The sequence below is a fragment of the Leucoraja erinacea genome, chromosome 39, assembly GCF_028641065.1.
Source record: "Leucoraja erinacea ecotype New England chromosome 39, Leri_hhj_1, whole genome shotgun sequence".
Taxonomy (NCBI): domain Eukaryota; kingdom Metazoa; phylum Chordata; class Chondrichthyes; order Rajiformes; family Rajidae; genus Leucoraja; species Leucoraja erinaceus.
Window position 1 is genome coordinate 9,160,625 of NC_073415.1, and position 19,780 is coordinate 9,180,404.

A 19,780-nucleotide genomic window follows, 5' to 3' on the forward strand; every position below is an offset into this window, starting at 1 on the left:
GTTCTGGATGCTGTTCAGTTTAAGTGTTGTTGGAACAGCATTCCCCCAGACAGTGGCGAATGTGAATAATTATGGTGGAAAAGATTGGGGATTCAGGCGAGTCACTCCACGGAAGGTTAAATCACTGGACTTGCAGCCAGATTTCTGGACCACAGCTTCAGAGATACAAGTTCCAATTCCACCATACCAATTAAACTTCAACATTTTTCTTTCAAATGGGAAGAGTTGTATCAGTAAGCACATACTGAATTGTTGTATAAACCCTACAGTAGAAAAAAAGGAACTGCAAATGCTGGTTTACAAAAAAAAAGACACAAAGTGCCGGAGAAACTCTACAGGTCAGGTAGCATCTCTGGAGAACGTGGATAGGCAACGTTTCAGGTCGGAACACTTCTTCATTCTGAAACGTCACCTATCCACGTTCTCCAGAGATGTGTTTAAGAAGGAACTGCAGATGCTGGAACATCGAAGGTAGACAAAATTGCTGGAGAAACTCAATGGGTGCAGCAGCATCTATGGAGTGAAGGAAATAGGCAACATTTCTGCCCGAAACGTTGTCTATTTCCTTCGCTCCATAGATGCTACTGCACCCGCTGAGTTTCTCCAGCACTTTTGTCTACCTTCTCCAGAGATGCTGCCTGACCCGTTGAGTTACTCCGGTACTTTGCCTTTTTATTGCTTAAACCCATCTGGTCCACTAGTGTCCCAAGGAGCGAGGACATCTGCTGTCTACACCTGATGAACCTATATGTGGCCCTGTCCACTCCTCCCTTCCCCCCCCCCCCCCCCCCCCCCCCCCCGCGTGGTCAATTTGGGGTCAATGAAAGATAGAGGAGCAATTGCGGATAGAGAGCAATCAGTGACATCCACATCCTGCAAACTGATGAGTAATAAAAGGTTCTGTGGTGCTGCATGTCTGAGACCTGCACGTCAGTGTTTACAGGGTTGGTGTAATTAATATTTTTGAGTCATCGATGAGCCTCTGGCTTGTATCACTGTGGTAATGTGGCAAGTACAGCAACATTTTGCGCACCACCAGCTTCTACAAAGAGTCTTTAACAATTCCCATGCTGGTCATATTCTCATTTGAAAAGAATTAAAATGTTGAAGTTTAATTACATATCCGGTGAAATATTATACCAGGCCAATCAGTCGCATAGAAATTTCAATATTGCCACAGCTAACAGTGATCCAAACTGGAAGGATTTGAAATGTCAGAGTCAGTGAGAAGGGTCTGACAGAGTTTTCACTGTATTCAGTAGCACCACCTAAAGTGAGAACTATTTCCTGCAGCCAACTTGGAAACGCCAAGTCCTGAATGGTGAGCCCAAAGATACTAGAGCAAGATCTTTGGGTGAGTCTTCCTATTGCTAAGAGATCGCCCCTGCCACTCCATCTACCTATGCTCTTGGAGCTGGCTGTGCTGTTGTGTCTGGGGACTATCACTGGAACGATGTGTGTTCACCTCCAGGCTGCCAAGAGATGCTGAGGCAGCTGCTCAGTCAAAGTTGTAGAGTCGTACAGCATGAAAACATCCCCTCCAGCCCAACTTGTATGTTCATGTCATAGGAGCAGAATTAGGCCATTCAGCCCATTGACTCTACTGAACCATTCAATCATGGCTGATCTATCTTGCCCTCTCAACCCCATTCTCCTGTCTTGTCCCCATAACCGTTGACCCGTACTAACCAAGAACCTGGCAATCTTCACTTTAAAAAATACCCAATTATTTTGCCTCCACAGCTGTTTGTGGCAATGATCTCCATAGATTTGCTACCCTCTGACTAAAGAAATACCACCTCATCTCCTTTTTAAATGTACTTTCTTTGATTCTGAGGCTGTGCCTTGGTCGGTCCTAGACCCTCCCACTAGTGGAAAAATCCTTTCCACAACCAATCTATCCAGGCCTGTCACTATTCGGTAAGTTTCAATGAGGTCTCCCCTTATACTTTCAAACCCCTTTGAGAAAGGATGACTCATTGGAAGGATCAGAAATGTGGTCTGATGGCATGAACCAACTTTCTAACATGCAAAAGCATGACGGCAGTGAAAGTATGGGATTCAATTTCCCTAGTTCATTTGGGTTGCAGTCAGTGTACAGTTAGAGGCACCGTGGGCCTCTCCATTGAATCAATAAAGATAGTGGCTGGAGTTATATTTAACATACAAACTGAACTGGTGAGAAATTTAAAGCTATTTGTACCTTTGCAGAAGGAGCACAGAATTTCCAGACAGCAATCTCGAGAACCATGTCAGCAAGCCCAATAATTTGATGGCTGGGTGGAGGTTGAAGTTTGGATTTAATTGTAGGGATGGAAGCTGGACAAGAGGAAGGAGTTTGTAGAAATGGTTTAATTCAGTTTTAGATATTATATGCACACACACACAAATATGTATGTGTGTATATATATATATGCGGTAACAAGGAGGACCAATGAGGGCGGAGAATTTGATGGATCTGAGGGATTTTAGCAACACTTTTTAAAGGACCATGGTGGGTGGCTAGCCAGCCAAACACAGAAAAACTTGTGGGATCCAAATTTAGCAATTGGCAGGAAGCAAACGCAATGTAGAAACAAGGAATTCCAGATGCTGGTTTACAAAAGAAGGGATTGAGTGCTGGCGTAGCTAAGCAGGTCAGGCAGCATCTCAGAAGAACATGCATAGGTGATGTTTCGGGTTGAGACCTTTCGTCAGACTGGTTGTATGGGGAAGAAAGCTGGAAGAGAGGAGGGGCAGGATAATGTCTGGCAGGTAATAGGCCAATAAAGGAGGAGGGGGGTTATTTAATAGGTAGATGCAAAGATCAAAGAGGGTATGATCCGCTCTATGATCTTTGGGTAGATGGTTGGACAGAAAGGAACACGCACTGTTTTCCTTTATTAACGAAGCAAAGAATGTAAGAAGTTGTACAAGAAATGCATATGATACTGGTTGGGCCACATCTTGGTGAGTTCTGTGTTCAGTTCTGGTCACTATTATAGGGATTAGGTGATTGCACAGGAGATGTTGAAGAGATTCATAAGAATGTTGCCAGGACTGGAAAATTGTAGCTGAGAGAGGTTGGGCCTGGGATGCTTTCTTTGGAACAAAGGATTGTGTGGGAGAATTTAACTGAGTTGTATAAATTAAGGAACCTGGATTGAGATGTCAAAAGTCATGGTGCACAAATTTAAAAATAGCTGGTAAGAGTCAGAGGGGAGATGACATTTTTCTTACCCAGAGGGAGTTAGGAGGCTGGAAGATTGTGTGAAAGGCCAGTGTAACTTGCAAGGCCAAAGACCAGTGCTGGAGGGAGGGTTTAAGCTGGGAGCTCTTTCACAACTGGCACAGACGCAGTAGACTGAGTGCCTCTTTCTGAATTCTGTATGATTCTCCCTGTCCCACAGTAGTCGCAGACTGCCAAACCAAAATAAAACCACAGGACAAGCAGATCTTGTCATTGTTCACTCAAATGTGGCAGACCACTGGAACCACTTAAAGTCCAAGTAGAAGCTTGATGAATGGCTTAGTTCATTATAATGAAATTAAGCATGTAGCTTAGAAATGATTCAGTCCTTCACAAATATGTGCCCTAAAATGTATCTCCATTCTCCAACTGTTACATGATTGCATGCAGCATTAATTTAAACCAGTAGATCCATCAGAGGACAATTCTTGGTGCAGACCGGGTCTTAGCAAGGCTCCATCTTGACTGGTTCTTAATCTTTTACACTGCAATGTTGCACTTTGCATTCAAAAAAACTTCTGACTGGAACTAGTCGACTGAACAAGTGGGAAATTGTTCAACCTCTGTTCCTCGGCTCACTCAGTCATTGGGTTGCCATCCGTAGAAGATGTCTGTATTTCTGCACGTTTGGTGGCCAAATTCCAAGGCATCATTGAGTTGTTCACTGAAGAGAATGAATGGCCCTTTCTCTAAACATTTACAAAACAAAAGTCCTCAGTCAGTCAGCTAAATGATGCTGGCTGCCAACTACAAAGAACCTGGATAATACACACCACTGATTTTGACAATGAAATCCCCTGCCACCTGCATTGTCCTTGGGAGTTTGAGAAAAATACTTTGATGATTAAGATCTGCAACGCTGCACGAAGCTCATGGTCTACTAGGCAGCAGTGTACCTAACCTCATATTCATTCTGAGATGTGCACTGCATATAATAGGCACCTCAAAAGCACTCGAGACATACCACTACAGCTGTCTATGCATAATTGCCCAAATGTAGTGGCACGATCTCCAAGGCCATCACTTCATTATGGCTTTAATTACACTCAGCACCTAATTACACCCAGTGAACATGTTCACAAGCCAACACCTGACACCCAAAATAATGTCTGAAGCTGGAACCCGACCCAAAACATAACCCATCCATATTTTCCCAGAGATGCTGCCTGACCCACTGAGTTACTACAGCAATCTTTTTTTTGTAAACCAGCATCTGCAGTTCCTGTGACCTAAACTAAGCACTCTATTTCAAGCTTCACCACAGCAACTGATTATCAGATTGATATGATGATGGTAAAGGCAGGGGAGGGGATGGAAATTGATTCAAGGGTAATCTCAAAGCCTCCTTAGGAAAAGTATAACATCCCCACTGCCTGATGGAAACCTTGGCCCATCACTGCTCAAGAGGAAGCGGGAGCATCTAGGAAGAATTTAGAACCTCAAGTCTCTTAAGGTACACAAAAATGCTGGAGAAACTCAGCGGGTGCAGCAGCATCTATGGAGCGAAGGAAATAGACAACGTTTCGGGCCGAAACGTTGTCTATTTTCTTCGCTCCATAGATGCTGCTGCACCCGCTGAGTTCCTCCAGCATTTCTGTCTACCTTCGATTTTCCGACATCTGCAGTTCCTTCTTAAACTCGTCTCTTAAATCTCTTTGTTGGGAGTGTGAGGAAGACGTGAAAACGGTAGAAAAAGTGGAATCCGTCCCATCCTTCTCTCCACCCACTTGCAGTGTTAAGCTACCTCCTGCCCGACTATTGGCTGACTTGTAGGCCCCCACATTAGCAGCTTAAGCCACTCAACCCACAGAACTGCAGTAGGCAAGTTATCCTCGACCCCGGGGGATTGCCAGGAGAAATATTTTGTTTTGTAGGAAGGATATGGAGGCCGAATTGTTATTTTTGGAAGAATTACCCAGTCACGTGGGGAAATGCTGAATCTGCTATGTGTGTTTGGATCGAGGTAGTCCGTGGTGACTAATCAGTGCTGTCTGCCTTTCAAGATGCTCAGCTGGGTTTGAAAATGATTTTTAAAATAAAATCTTGCCTCACAAGCCTCATCTTTGGACCCCATTCATCAGTACCACCAACCTTTACCCACCCAGCTCACTGACCTTTCCTTCGCCACAACCCACACTGGGCCTATTCTGTGTACCTACTGGACCAGGAGACTTCTGTAGCTGGACGTTACCTGTGATTGAGGTTTGTGCCCCAAGCATTTACTTGATCCTGGTGCTGAGGTCAAACAGAATAGAATCTTTCCATGTGTTCAATGTGAGTGAGATTTTTGACATTAACGGGCAAGTCTGTGCCATGACTGTTGATGTTGGAGCCCAAGGCAGGCCCAACCAACTGGGAATTGATTCTCAGTAAAACTGATGTTTGGTTGACTGTCACGTTTCAAGTGAAACATCATCCACAGAGACTTGGTGAATTCCCTTAAAACATTCAGAAACATAGTGATAACAGCTTGTATTTGGATGGAGGCTGACAACAGGCTCCTTGGGATCTGTCACAGCCAGCGATGGACAAGAGAGACTGTGACTGTGGCACAGTGACAACAGTTGGAGTAGCAGGGACATGTCCCTCTTCTGTCGTTACTCCAGTAGTTGGGTAAGCAAAAAACTGAACATAGAGCTGCCTTTTATAAAGATACAGCTCTGAATCAAACTGAGTATCCAATGCAACACAACACAGGCATGAGCCACCTTCCCTTGAGGTATGAATGCTAATGGCACAAAATTATGCCCACACTCAACCCATTCCTCCCCTTATCCACCTTTCCCCAATGGTGCAGCAGTTTAGTACTGCTGCCTTATTGATACAGCAACCCAGGTTCACTGCTAACCTTTAGTGCCAAGTTTAGTTTAGTTTAGAGATACAGCACAGAAACAGGCCCTTCGGCCAACAAAGACCACGGTGACCAGCGATCCCTGCTCACTAACACTATACCACACACTAAGGACAATTTACAATTAAACCAAGCAAATTAACCAATAAACTTGTACATCTTTTGGAATGTGGGAGGAAACCAGAGGTCCTGGAGAAAACCCACGCAGGTCACTGGGACTTGGAGCCCTGAAGTCAGAGAAGCTTTAGGGCTCCAAGGGGAGATGGTACAAACTCTGTACAGACGGCACCCAAAGGCAGGATGGAATCCTGGTCTCTGGCTGTGTGAGGCAGCAACTCTACTGCATGTGTATAGGGTTTATACACTCTCCCAGCCACTGTAAAGGACCCTTATGTGGCAGGAGAATAAGTTGGTCATGCAAAAGAAAAATGGAATACAATTAACGGTTTTGATGGGATTGCTCCAAATCCATCGTGTTACTTAATGAGCTGAATGGTCATCTCCTATAGCATAAAAATAAAAATATTGTGGAACACTAGCATAGATTTTGTTAATAATCAGCCTTTTGTTGACCTTGCAGATGACTGGAAATGACAACGGCATGTCTACGTGAAGATTACACTTTGGAATCGTGTCTCCGGCTGACAGTGGAATTGCATCGCAGGACCCATTATGCCCTCAAGGGAATCGACTACCTATAGCTGTCAGAGGCTTCTGTAGAAATGAATGAGAACAATACACCATGCATGGCGCCCATGGGCTCCATCAACAATTATTACGACAAGGACTTGGTCAGATTTTATTATAACCTGACTAATAAGTCTCTGAACCCCAAGTATTCGACAGACAAAGTAAATGTTGTGTCTGTCATCTTCATGATCCTGTGTTCCTTTATCGTCCTTGAAAACCTGTTGGTTCTGGTGGCGATCTGTAGATACAAGAAGTTCCACTCGGCCATGTTCTACTTCATCGGCAACTTGGCGCTGTCGGACATGTTTGCGGGCATCACTTACATCTTCAACCTTGCGTTCTCGGGTGCATGGACCATGAAGCTGACTCCGCTGCAGTGGTTTTTCCGAGAGGGCACCATGTTCATCGTGCTGTCGGCCTCAGTCCTCAGTCTCCTGGCCATCGCTATTGAGAGGCACGCCGCCATTGTGAAAGTCAAACTGTACAGTAGCGACAAGAACAGTCGGATGTGCCTGCTGATCGGAAGCTGTTGGATTGCCTCCGTGCTGCTGGGCGGGCTGCCCATCATGGGCTGGAACTGCTTGTGTCACAAGAGTGGCTGCTCCACCGTGCTCCCGCTCTTCTCGAAGAACTACATTCTATTCTGCATCACCCTCCTGAGCATCATCCTGCTGTCCATCGTAATTCTATACGTGCGGATTTACCTGATTGTGCGATCGAGCCACTGTGAAATGGCGGCCCCACAGACCTTGGCCTTGTTGAAGACTGTGACCATCGTCCTCGGAGTGTTCATCGTGTGCTGGGCGCCCACCTTCATCATCTTGCTGCTGGACTTTGCCTACAAGGGGAATGAATGCAAGATTCTGTACAAAGCCGAGTATTTTCTGGGCTTGGCCACCCTCAACTCTGCCATGAACCCCATCATCTACACCCTGAGGAGCAGGGACATGCGCAGGGCATTCCTGCACATTATCTGCTGCAGCTCGCTGATGGACAAAAAGGCACGGATGGACACTTGCTTCGCCACGCTTCACCACCCCAGTACCTTGGATCGATCTTACCACAAGCACGAGGCACTAGACTCGCCAATGATGCCAGAATGTACAACCTTCGTGTGATGCCCGTGGTTGCCAAAGGCTAGGTGGTGAGGGTCAAGGTCAGGGGCACAATTAACACATGCATTCTCCACACTTGGCCTTGGTCAATGCCATGCCAGCCACCTCTCTGGCATGGGGGAACAAGCTGGATCGCAGCCAAACTGACCACATCAGCTGACCAGTGGGGTTTATATTCTGATGCCCTGGAACCCATTTGCCACCAGCCAAAAATAAATGAATAACCTTGACAAGAGGACATTTAGCCTCATCAGGAATAACAGGATTCAAGAGTATGCCAAGACTCTGCAACCTGGCGAGAGCATGTTGCGAACGTATTTCTCCAACTAATGACTGGCATTGCTTGACCTCAACATCTTGAAGCTCTTGTGATCTTAACCAAAGGGCTGGATGTCATCAGGAGGCCACATGCATTAATGGTGTGTTGCAGAAGAGAGGAAAGTAAATGTTATTGCGTTGGGGCAGTAACAAAAGCACATGCCATTCTAACAAGACCCATCATTCCTGGAGAGAACTCCCAGTGCCCTTACGCGGTCCCTGACTCTGAGAAAAGCAGACTCTGAGAGAAATGTGCTCACAACCTAATACACCGTTCCCGACTCTGAAACTACCCCGTCCCCAGCTCCACCCCATTCCTGATCCATGGTAAATGCCCACAGAGATAGCACTTCAAGTAGTGTATCTTGCGGATTATGGTTACCCCGGATCATTATAAATGGTGACAATCTTTATTACTAAGTCCTGGAACTCCTTATTCAATACCGTGTGCCAGCTTGTTTACGACAGACTACAGCAGGTCTTAAGAGAGACTAATTGCCACCTTCCTGAAGGCAATCGGAGATGGGTCATAAATGCCAACAAAATCCACAGACCATATAACCATATAACAATCACAGCACGGAAACAGGCCATCTCGGCCCTACAAGTCCGTGCCGACCATAAATGAACTAAACCATATCCTCTGTGACAGGTTAGTCACTGAACCTTATTGAGCCCATCACCTTGGTAACAGAACGACTGACTCATTGAATTAGATCTGAGATACGTGAAGATCAAAGATGTCTATTTTAAACTCTACACATGCCCATTAGAAACATGTTTTTTTTTTTTACAGTGCTTTGGGTTAGCCTCAATCTGCTGCTAGGGTCCCTCTGACTTACTCTGTAAAGGTTTCTCCAACTGAACCATTATTTTATATTGGCCATTTAGTAGTTTCATGATCTTCCTGTTTGATCAGCCTGTGGAACAGGCCTGTGGAGCCTTCCAACCTCGGCATAGCTCCATGACTCACTCAGTGCAGCCTGTACTCGACTCGACATTTAACCGTTTCTGTGAAGGCAGACCCCAAATCAAAGCATCTATCCCGGAGAAAACCCTGGTCCCAATCCCTGGTCTCCCTCCTTCCCCACCTCCTGCCCCCATTGTTGGGGAAACATGCACATTTTCCACATGTTGGAAATGGCTTTGTATTAACACAGAGTCCAAGTATAAAAGCTGAAAGAAGAGATGTGGCCTCAATTTCCTTGAGTGAAAACAGAAACAAAGTCTAGTGTTTTAATTAGTCTTGCCGTCACTTGACTTCAGGAAAAATCCAGTGGCAAGTCAGATACCACCTGATGTATTCCCCATGGTGATGCTTTCCTTTTAGGAGATTAATGGGAATGAATTGGGTGGAACATCCATGACCATTTGGTTGGTCTGTCCCTTGCGACAAAGGTGAACCAATAGGTTGTTGTGCAGTTTCAATGTTAAAGTGGCAACACTACAGCTGAAGGCAGTATTAAATACCGAATGTTTAATGTATATGTAACAATGTATAAAATGCCAAAAGATAGAATAGTAAACGGTACGAGATCCTATTCGGATCTGTTCACTGAAAATTAAATGAATGAAAAATAAACTTTTTCTAAAAATCTCCCAGCATGGTTTGTGGCTTTGGGTCTAAGAACTGCTATACTGAGAAACTCGGGAATCATAATTTTTCAACATGGTTTTTAAGAGGGGAATATTTGCAGTCTTGCTGTACAACTGGTGGGTGAATGAGCTTCAAGTTGGCCGATTTAACATTGGTCGTGAGAGGTGGCCTTCCAACTACATTTTTCTTCTTCGCTTCTTCAGCGTGATGTTGAGCGTGAAAAGACATGCCTGCAAACTGTGTGTGTGTGTGTGTGTGTGTGTGCGCATCCGTCTCTCTGAAAAGACAGGCTGTTTAATGCAGGACATGAAAGGTAGTTGCGCAGAGTGGTGAGAAATAGCCGAGAAACAAAGACATGACAAATTGTGGTTGATAACATCTTTCAGAGCATGTCTGCTGAAAACCTAGAGAATATGTAGGTGCAACATCAGGAAGCATCAGCTCCCCCAAAGCTGCAATAAGTTGCTCGATCTGGTGTCAACCATTATCTTCAATGGCAGAATAGGCTTAAAGGGCCTATTTACCTCAGTGTCTCTTTTTACCAGCTCCTTCCAGGAAAGAGGGACCAAGTTTAATTGAATTGAATAAATTGTATTAGCCAAATATGTATACATATAAGGAATTTGCCTTGGTGCTTTGCTCACAAGCAACAACACGATATACAGTAGACAATTAAAACTAACAACATTATAATTTAAACACGTGAAGAATGAAATAAAATCCCAGAGCCAACAATCTTCTCGGCTGATTGAACGATACGCTGCAATCTCCAGATGTCACGCTTGGTGGCTGAGCCAAACCAGACCATGATGGAGGAGGTGAGGACAGACTCTATGATGGCAGTATAAAACTGGACCATAATTGCCTGTGGCAGATTGTGTTTTCTCAGCTTCCGCCCTCTGTTGGGTCTTTTTGACCAAAGATCTATGATCTTTGTTTTTGACTGTGGTCGATGGTGGCCTCCCATTTAAGGACCCTCATGACCTTCAAGGCCCAGACACAGATTACTAAATGAAGGCGGGGCCCAGATGCTGATCATTTGTTGGTGATAGAGGCGGGATTGGGGACTGTTGAGACACAGTGAGGACTCTTGCCCATGGCTGGACACAGACCTGAACACAGGGTGCGAATACTGATCACCAATAGCACATGTAACACGACGCACGCTGGAAACTGCACCATATGTTGCTGGATGCACAAACCGCCACTTGGCCAGGACACTGGGGACTGGTTTGCACCAAATTCTTGTTACTTAGTTTTGTTACTTAGTCGTACAGTTGAGTCGTGTTTAGAATCACATAAAATGTACACTCTAAAATTGTAAGAACTGGAACCAGGCATCGCATTTTCGTAATTGGGCGGGATTACTCTTCGCATTAAGAAGACATATCTTCACTTAGAAGTTGTGAATCTTTGTTACTGTCCCAAAGGGCTGTGGAGATGTTCAAAAAGCAATTGATGGATTTCTGGCATTTAAGTAATCAAACGCTACTGGGATAGGGGGGGGGAGATTGCAACCTTCACGTGGTCCGCCCTGTTTCAACGATTGCAATCAACCTGGCGTGCACAATCAAATAGAACAAGTTGTCCTACAACTTTAGGCTGCATGCCATACGCAAGAGGAAGACGGGATTGGGCACAAAAAAATGGGGTTGTGGTAGAAGATCATGTAAACATACCACTTAGGAATAGGAGTAGGCCATTCAGCCCCTCAAGCTTGCTCCTCCACACAATGAGGTTATGACTAATCGAACTATAACCTTGACTCTGCATTCCTCGTTACCCATCTCCCCTGCCCCCATATCCTTTTGGTTATCAATGTCTCTACTTCCACCACCTTTTGAAGTAGAGAATTCCTAAAACTCAGATTATCAGAGAGAATAAAATCCATTGCATCCCTGCCTAAAATGAGCAACCGCCTATTTGTAATCACCGACCCATGGGTGTAGATTGTCCCCCAAGAGGAAACATCCTCTTCAGATCCATCCTGTCAGGACCCTTGTCAAGAAACTTGTACCATACAAGTTTCAACTTTCCCTCTGACCTCCTCCCCTATTAGATCCTCTAGTATTTGATATTTCCATCCTGAGAAAAATATTCTGACTGCCTAACCTATCTATCATAAGTCTATGCCTCATAATTTTATAAACTTCTAACAGTTCTTTCATTAGCCTCCGATGATCCAGATTCAGGTAGGACAGACAGACCCTGTGACGAGTTCCATGAATAGGAGACAGTTTATGCCTCAACCCTAATGGATGGACCCAGTCGATTTTTTAACAAGTTACTGGATTGTGATTAGAGGTGCACATTTTAGGGGTCTTCTTCCCCCAGGGGCTGTGAGTTTCAGACTCAGCCTCATCAGCAGTACAGGCCAGCAATTAAGTGTGTACAAAGGAACTGCAGATGCTGGTTTAAACCAAAGATAAATTCAAAATGCTGGAGTCAGGCAGCATCTCTGGAGAAAATACATATGTGACATTTGAGACCCTTCTTCAGTCTGAAGAAGAATCTCGACCCCGAAACATCACCTATTCATTTTCTCCAGAGATGCTGCCTGACCCGCTGAGTTACTCCAGCATTTTATGTTTATCTTAGGCCAGCAATTAAACCTGGGAATTTCCTGACTCAGTCTCCTTACTTGGTGGAACCACAGCTCTGTGTTTTGTAATTTATTTACAGAGTAACATTGCCTTGTTAATGACCTCAAACAAAACATTTGCCAGCAGTGCAGCTCCAGCCCTGGCAAGGATTCCATTCACATGGAGCCCAGCTCCCAGCCATGTGGAAAACTGTCTTTTGGGATTTCCAGTGGAACTGAAAGGTGGAGAGGGCGCTGGGTGACTGGGAATGGAATGGGCTGAGCAGGGATGGAGCTGATCATAGAAACATAGAAAATAAGTGCAGTAGGCCATTCAGCCCTTCGAGCCAGCACCGCCATTCGATATGATCATGGCTGATCATCCAAAATCAGTACCCCGTTCCTGCTTTCCCCCCCCATATCCCTTAATTCCCTAGGAGCTAAATCTAACTCTCTCTGGAAAACGTCCAGTGAATTGGCCTCCACTGCCTTCTGTGGCGGAGAATTCCACAGATTCACAACTCTCTGGGTTTATCATTAAAGCTTGTACGTTGTCAGTCTATCTGAAATCTCAGCAAACTCTGTAAATAAATCCCCGCAGTGTCAGAGAACCTGTTGTCCCTTTGAATGTCAAGCTCTCCGGGTTTCTCCACATCTGTGGCCCATCTAGTTCTATTTTATTCATGGGAGGAGTGGATGGCGCAAGTGAACCAAAGCCGGTAAAAGATTGGCTCAACAAACAAGACTGCTTCAAAACTCAAATCCCTCTCCTCGAACAGTGATTGCTCCTTCAATGTGGGCGGAAGGGATAAGTACATTTTGCAACTTTGTCGCTGCCTTTATGGCGACTCTTTTCTGTACTTTGTATGCAAAAACAAAGAATTTCACTGTACCTAGCTAGGTACAAGTGACAATAGAGTATTATCATCACCATCAAGGGACAGTCCTTCTGGATTGTGGCGATATGAAATTCTTTGTTTAGCTATCAGCAATGTGTGATGAAATTATTTGAGGATGTTGTAACACTGATAATTCCATGGTAATAGGCACATGAATTAATTGATGGGCTGTGTACCCTCTTAGGCTGATAGGAAGCGTACAGTAATGTTTTTCTTCTCATCGTCTCCAGTATCTTCTTCATCCTCAATACTGACTTCCTTTCCCCTCCTTAATACTTTGTCAAAACATTAATCAGATGCACTCTCCCAAAATAAGAGACAGTCCAAACCTCTACTCGCCGAATCTTAACGTGCCTGCTGACCTACATGGGCTCTTAGTTATTCAATGCCTTGTTTTGAAAATTGCATTGTTTTCAAATCCCTTCCTTTATATGTGATTCCCATTGTGTAAGACCACTGAATTCCAATTCTGGTTCCTTGATCACCCTGAATTTAATACTGCAAAAGGTTAAGGTTACTGTTAATGTTTAAGAAGGAACTGCAGATGCTGGAAAATCGAAGGTAGACAAAAGTGCTGGAGAAACTCAGCGGGTGCAGCAGCATTTATGAAGCAAAGGAAATAGGCAACGTTTCGGGCCGAAATCAGTTGCCCTGCTTTATCATGTTGAGACCATAAACTCCGCTCCGCATCTCTCTCGCTAGCATTTTACTGTCTAAAACCTATACCCAAGAACGCACGCACACGCGCAGACACCTAAGCAGCAAAAATACCATTAACTAGATCAGCAGTGTGTGAAATTCACCATCTCTATGGGCTCTAGAGTGAAAATAGTTTCAAAATAATGAGAGTTTAGTGCCGAAGATATACACAAAATGCTGGAGTAACTCAGCGGGAAAGGCAGCATCTCTGGAGAGAAGGAATGGGTGACGTTTTGGGTCGAGATCCTTCTGAAGAAGGGTCTCTTCAGACTTCTGAAGAAGGGTCTCGACCTGAATGGTCACCCATTCCTTCTCTCCAGAGATGCTGTCTGTCCCGCTGAGTTACTCCAGCATTTTGTGTCTATCTTCGGTTTAAACCAGCATCTGCAGTTCCTTCTTACACAGTTTAGTGCCGTCGTTTTAAGCCCACTTTGGTAATGGGTTGAGTCTGAAGAAAATAATTCCACTGGGGAAACTTCCCCCTCAGTCTGGATACGACACCCAAGTTGACTGATTCACAGGTGTGACGTAAAATGCAAGAGGAAAGACTGAAAAATAACATGAGACCTCAGTAGGTTTTAAGTGCGGTGGAATAAAAGATCAAAGATTTTATTTCCACTGAAACTGACAACATTTAGTGATTTTCAATCCAGAGAGATAATGTCTTAACAAATTGTAATCTCGTGAACCCTGTTATCTTTCTTCATCTTAGAGTGAAACAGCCAGCCTACGCTGACAAAAAGCAGGTGCAAAGTGGAAGCAAGTTTCAAATGGATCCGATTTAAAAATGCATTTCAGCACTTAGAGGACAGACAATAGGCATCACAGTCAGCATGTCTGTGTCTTAAGGTTCATTACCAACCCCAAACTGATTAATAAATGATTAATGGACCAAGGAAAGACATGAATGAGTGGCATTTCAAGGGTATTCAGTTTCTTGCCCTGCCATCCAAGCCAGATTCCCCAGAATGCCAGACTCCTTGAGCTGCTGGGGAAAGGGCTCCTGTAATTTGTTCAGAGGCCTTTACTTCAGAGTTATGGCAATATTTAACAAAATCTATGTGCACAGCAGCTTCCTACACACAACTCCTAATATGCAAGCAGCAACACAGCCTGTCAGAGGACACAGGCTTTCTACCTTGGGGCAATGAATAAGAGATGGCACTGTGCCCTGTGCCATGATGGTCAAGTGGACAATTGGTCGCCACAGGCTTGGAAATGGTGCAGTCTCAATCATTTCCAGCATTTCAACAGAAAGGGGACGGAGTAGAAAGCAGTGATTGCACTTCCGGTCAATAATGAGTTTATATAAGATACTAGACCAAATGCAGACCCGCTGGGTCTGTTCCCCCACACGCACACTAACCACCCCCACACACACAGGGGGGTAGGGGGAGACGGGGTAGGGAGAGGGAGAGGAGGGGGGGAGGAGGAGGGGGAGAGGGAGAGAGAGGGGAGAGGGGGGGGGAGGGAGGGAGAGAGGGAGGGAGGGGGAGGGGGAGGGGGAGGGGAGGGGGAGAGGGGAGAGGGGGGGAGAGAGGAGGGGGGGAGGAGGGGAGAGGAGGAGAGAGGGGAGGAGAGGAGGGGGGGGGAGAGGGGGGGGGGGGCGAGAGGGGGGGAGAGAGGAGGGGGGAGAGAGAGGAGGGGGAGAGAGAGAGGAGGGGGAGAGAGAGAGGAGGGGGAGAGAGAGAGGAGGGGGGGGAGAGAGAGGAGGGGGGAGAGAGAGAGGGGGGGGAGAGAGAGAGAGGGAGAGAGAGAGAGAGGGGGGGGAGAAGAGGAGGGAGGAGAGAGAGGAGAGGGGAGAGAGAGAGGGGGGGAGAGAGAGGGGGGGGAGAGGAGAGGGGGAGAGAGAGAGAGGAGAGAGAGAGAGGGGGGGAGAGAGAGAGAGGGGGAGAGAGATATGTCCCAACCCACCAGCCCCCCATCCATCTCTTACATGCAGATGAAGAAAGCAATGGACAGTGGGTGCCAATCCAACAGCTGGCCCCATGGTCTGAAGAAGGGTCTCCACCCAAAATGTTATCCATTTCTTCTCTCCAGAGATGCTGCCTGACCCGCTGAGTTACTCCAGCATTTTGTGTCACTCTGGCAACCGCATTGCTACATTATGACCACCATCATCCCATCCGAATGGGCTTTGCCATGTAGATGTTATAGTGTGAGCCAGAGTTTCTGCTCAAGTCACTAGTATCTAACTAAGCTTTATAAATTACTGGAGAGTTCCAGGATTTTGGTGATCCACTGTTCTATAACTGAGATGTGATGTCGGAACCATCAGCAAAACTGACATCAATGTTGTGTGCATGGTACAACTATAGTGATACTGTCTGCATTCAACTGTGAGGCTAACTCTACAATCTGACAATTGAAAAAAAACAACTCCTTTCAACACAAGCAGCCAAATACCGCCACCTGGTGGTCCTAAAGCATTAACGCCACGGTACATTTATTTTCCTATACCTGTACAACCCTTTATTCATGTGGGAACAGTATAGACGACACCCATATTTAAGAAGTTGGGAATGGGGGGGGGGGTCCGTACCTGTTAGAGTCTGTGAGTGATTTTTTTTCTGAATCTCACATTTTTATCTCAGCTCAAAGAATAATCCAACATGGGAGAAATCTCACACTTCCACTGACTCCAAGGGTCAAACATGAAAGGAGGACCTTGTTCTTTGCAAAAAGTTAATTAACAAACTTCAATCAGCTCACTTTTGTTTCTTTACTCTTCTACATAATTTAAAATAAGATTTGAAGAAACTCAGTGGGTCAGGCAGCATCTGCAGAGGGGACCTGCGCTGAAACATCGCCTGTCCATTCCCTCCACAGATGCTGCCTGACCCACTGAGTTCATCCAGCACTTTGGTTTTGCTCAATTCCACCATCTGCAAAGACTCATAGACATGTATCACAAATAACACAGAATACAATGTATTTGGTGTCATTTGTGACATAGTGGGTTATACCCTGAAAAACCCCGGGCATCCCCTCCATGTAATTCTGGAGAGTCAAAAGAGCACTCGGAACAACAACTGGCTCCTCTCCCTGCCCTGTAGAACGGAGCGGTTCAGGAGATCCTTCACCCCTGCAGCCATTAGATTTTATAATTCGGACCGCTAGGCTGTAGGGGGATGCATTTTTTTGCAATTTTTAATTTTTAATTGTTAATTATTGGTCTTTTTAAGTATTTATTGCTCTCAGGTAGTGTCCACAGTGTATTCTATGTATTTTCTGTCTGCGTTTGTTTTGAATCTGTGTGTTTGTTGGTTGGGGGCTTCTGGACATCTGAATTTCCCTGAGGGGATCAATAAAGTATTTATTATTATTATTATTATTATTATTATAGTTTCCAGACCAGGATGAGCTTCAGATCGTCAAAATATTATTTATTTCCCTTTTTACACACATCTCAAATCAAAGGCATCAGTGTTCCGCAGGTCACGCTCTCAACTTTGAGTCAGCAGGTTAAATCCCAATCCCACATCAGAGACTTGAACATAAAAAAAGTCCGACATTCCAGTGCAACATGAGGGAACGCTCTGTGATAGGGGTGGGAGTGTAGGCTCTGGCTTACAGATGAGATGTCAAACCAAGGCCCCATCTGTTGTCTTGGGTGGTCTGAAAAGATCCCATTGTAATACTTCAAAGAACAGAACAGTTCTGGTCTATACTTATCCTACAATCAACATCACTGAAGTATATTATCAGTTCTTCATAACAAAGCAGTTCTTGTGAACCAACAGTTCATGAACTGACCTCCATGTTTACTACATAACACATCACCAGACTCTAACAATATTCACTAGAAACGAAAGGTAATGTAATGAAAAATATATTAAAATGGACGCTTTAAGTACTTGGCTGAACAAACAGAATCAGTGGAGAGGGAAACAGAGTTTGCATTTCAGAATGATAATCAGAAATATAGGTTTCAGCTTGCAGATTCCATCACGTCCTCTGAATATACAGAAAACTGCATAGTAAAGTGACAGCTGTGTACCAAACTGAAATAAGTAATCGCTACTTCACCTGAAAATGTGGTCCTGAGCAATTTGTAAGAGAGGCGATAAACTTCACGTGATGAGCCTTTTATGCCTGAATGGGAAGAAAAGAAAGGATGTAGTGATGATAGAGTCCCTTGAAGGAAGCATCTCCTTACATTTGTTGGAGTAACTCAGCGGGACAGGCAGCATCTCTGGATAGAAGGAATTTTAGGTTGGTGAGGTGGAAGATGAGGACAAAAAGTCCCCTATCCTGGTTCTGGGAGGGAGTGATTGAGAAGGGGATGAGAGCAGAAGTCTGGGAAGTGGTTGTCAACTAGTGGAGGGGAACCCTAAATATTAAAAATTAAGGATGACATGCGAGACAGCTGATTCCATCTGAACAGGTGTAATGGAGATGAAGAAACTAGGAGAATAAAATACTTTTAGGAAGTGATTTGAGAGGGGATGTAGAAGTGCGGATCCGATGGTCAACAGTGGAAAGGTGAATGGCAGAATCATTATCAAAACTTGCTATATGAAACAATGGGACAGTGGCTATGATCTAAAATTGTTCAATGTGGTCTAAACGTCAGTGATGTTTCTTCACCTGTCTCACAATCCTACCTTGCGCCCTGCACTATCAACTGTTTTGTCCTTTCATACATTAACAAACGGGATATTACATATGTCAAACCTGCATTTTTTTTAGCTTGTATCCAGCAGGACATATAAAGTCAAATCAGTTAATGCATGTCATGTATTTGGGAGTTCAGAAATCTTAGGTGCAACACAAAAGATGGGAGTACATGGAATGTAAGTGGTGATGGGAATGCAAAGAAACAGTGGAAATAGGTATATGAGCTACAAATTAGGACCAGGACAATCCCACTTGATGCCTTGAGCCTGCTCCACCATTCAATATAATCACAACTGATCTGACTAACCTTAACTGCTCATTCTCACCTAGCCACAGTAATTTTTCACCCTCTTGCATCAAGTATCCATCAATCTCTGCCTTAAAAATAATTTGCAGGAGATGCACAGATGCAATCCTTCACCACAATCTTAAATGGTTTTTAACACAAGTTCAGTTTACTGTCATGTGTACCGAGGTGCAGTGAAAAACATCAACCTCCTAGTTCTAGATTCTTCCACAAGGAGAACCATCTTCTCCACATCTACCCTAAACCTTAAACTGGCCCTTCGACCCAAATTGCCCACACCGACCAACATGTCCCATCTACACCAATCCGACCTACCTGCGTTTGGCCCATATCCTTCTAAATCGTCCTATCCATTACCTGTCTAAATGTTTCTTCAACTTTGAGATAGTACCTGCCTCAACTACCACCTCCAGCAGCTCACTCCATATACCCACCTCACTTTGTGTGAAAAAGTGACCCCTTTAGTTCCTATTACATTTTTTCTCCTCACATTAATCTACGTCCTCCGGTTCTCAATTCCCCTACTCTGGGCAAGAGACTGTGCATCTACCCGACCTATTCCTCTCATGATTTTGAGCTGAATGAAATAAATAACATATATGAGAGATGCTGCCTGACCCGCTGAGCGACTGTGCAGGAAGGACCTGCAGATGCTGGTTTACACCGTAGACACAAAATGCTGGAGTAACTCAGCGGGACAGGCATCATTGGAGAGAAGAAATCACTCTTTGTGTGGTAGCTGTGTGGAATGAGCTTCAAACGGAAGTGGTGGAGGCAGGTTTGATGTTATCATTTAAAAATAAATTGGATAGTTATATGGACGGGAAAGGAATGGAGGGTTATGGTCTGAGTGCAGGTTAGGGACCAGGTGAGA

General features: G+C 44.8%; 1 protein-coding gene across 2 annotated transcripts in view; it reads left to right on the top strand.

Annotated features, from left to right (window-relative positions):
- Positions 1–9,800, top strand: part of LOC129714548 (sphingosine 1-phosphate receptor 2-like) — a 32,091-nt gene extending 22,291 nt beyond the window's left edge. For both annotated transcript variants that reach the window (XM_055664242.1, XM_055664243.1), the window contains exon 2: positions 6,661–9,800. In XM_055664242.1, coding sequence (XP_055520217.1) covers positions 6,803–7,888 — 1,086 coding nt within the window. In that variant the 5' untranslated portion in view covers positions 6,661–6,802 and the 3' untranslated portion in view covers positions 7,889–9,800. The remainder of the gene's footprint in view (positions 1–6,660) is intronic.
- Positions 9,801–19,780: the final 9,980 nt, after the last annotated feature.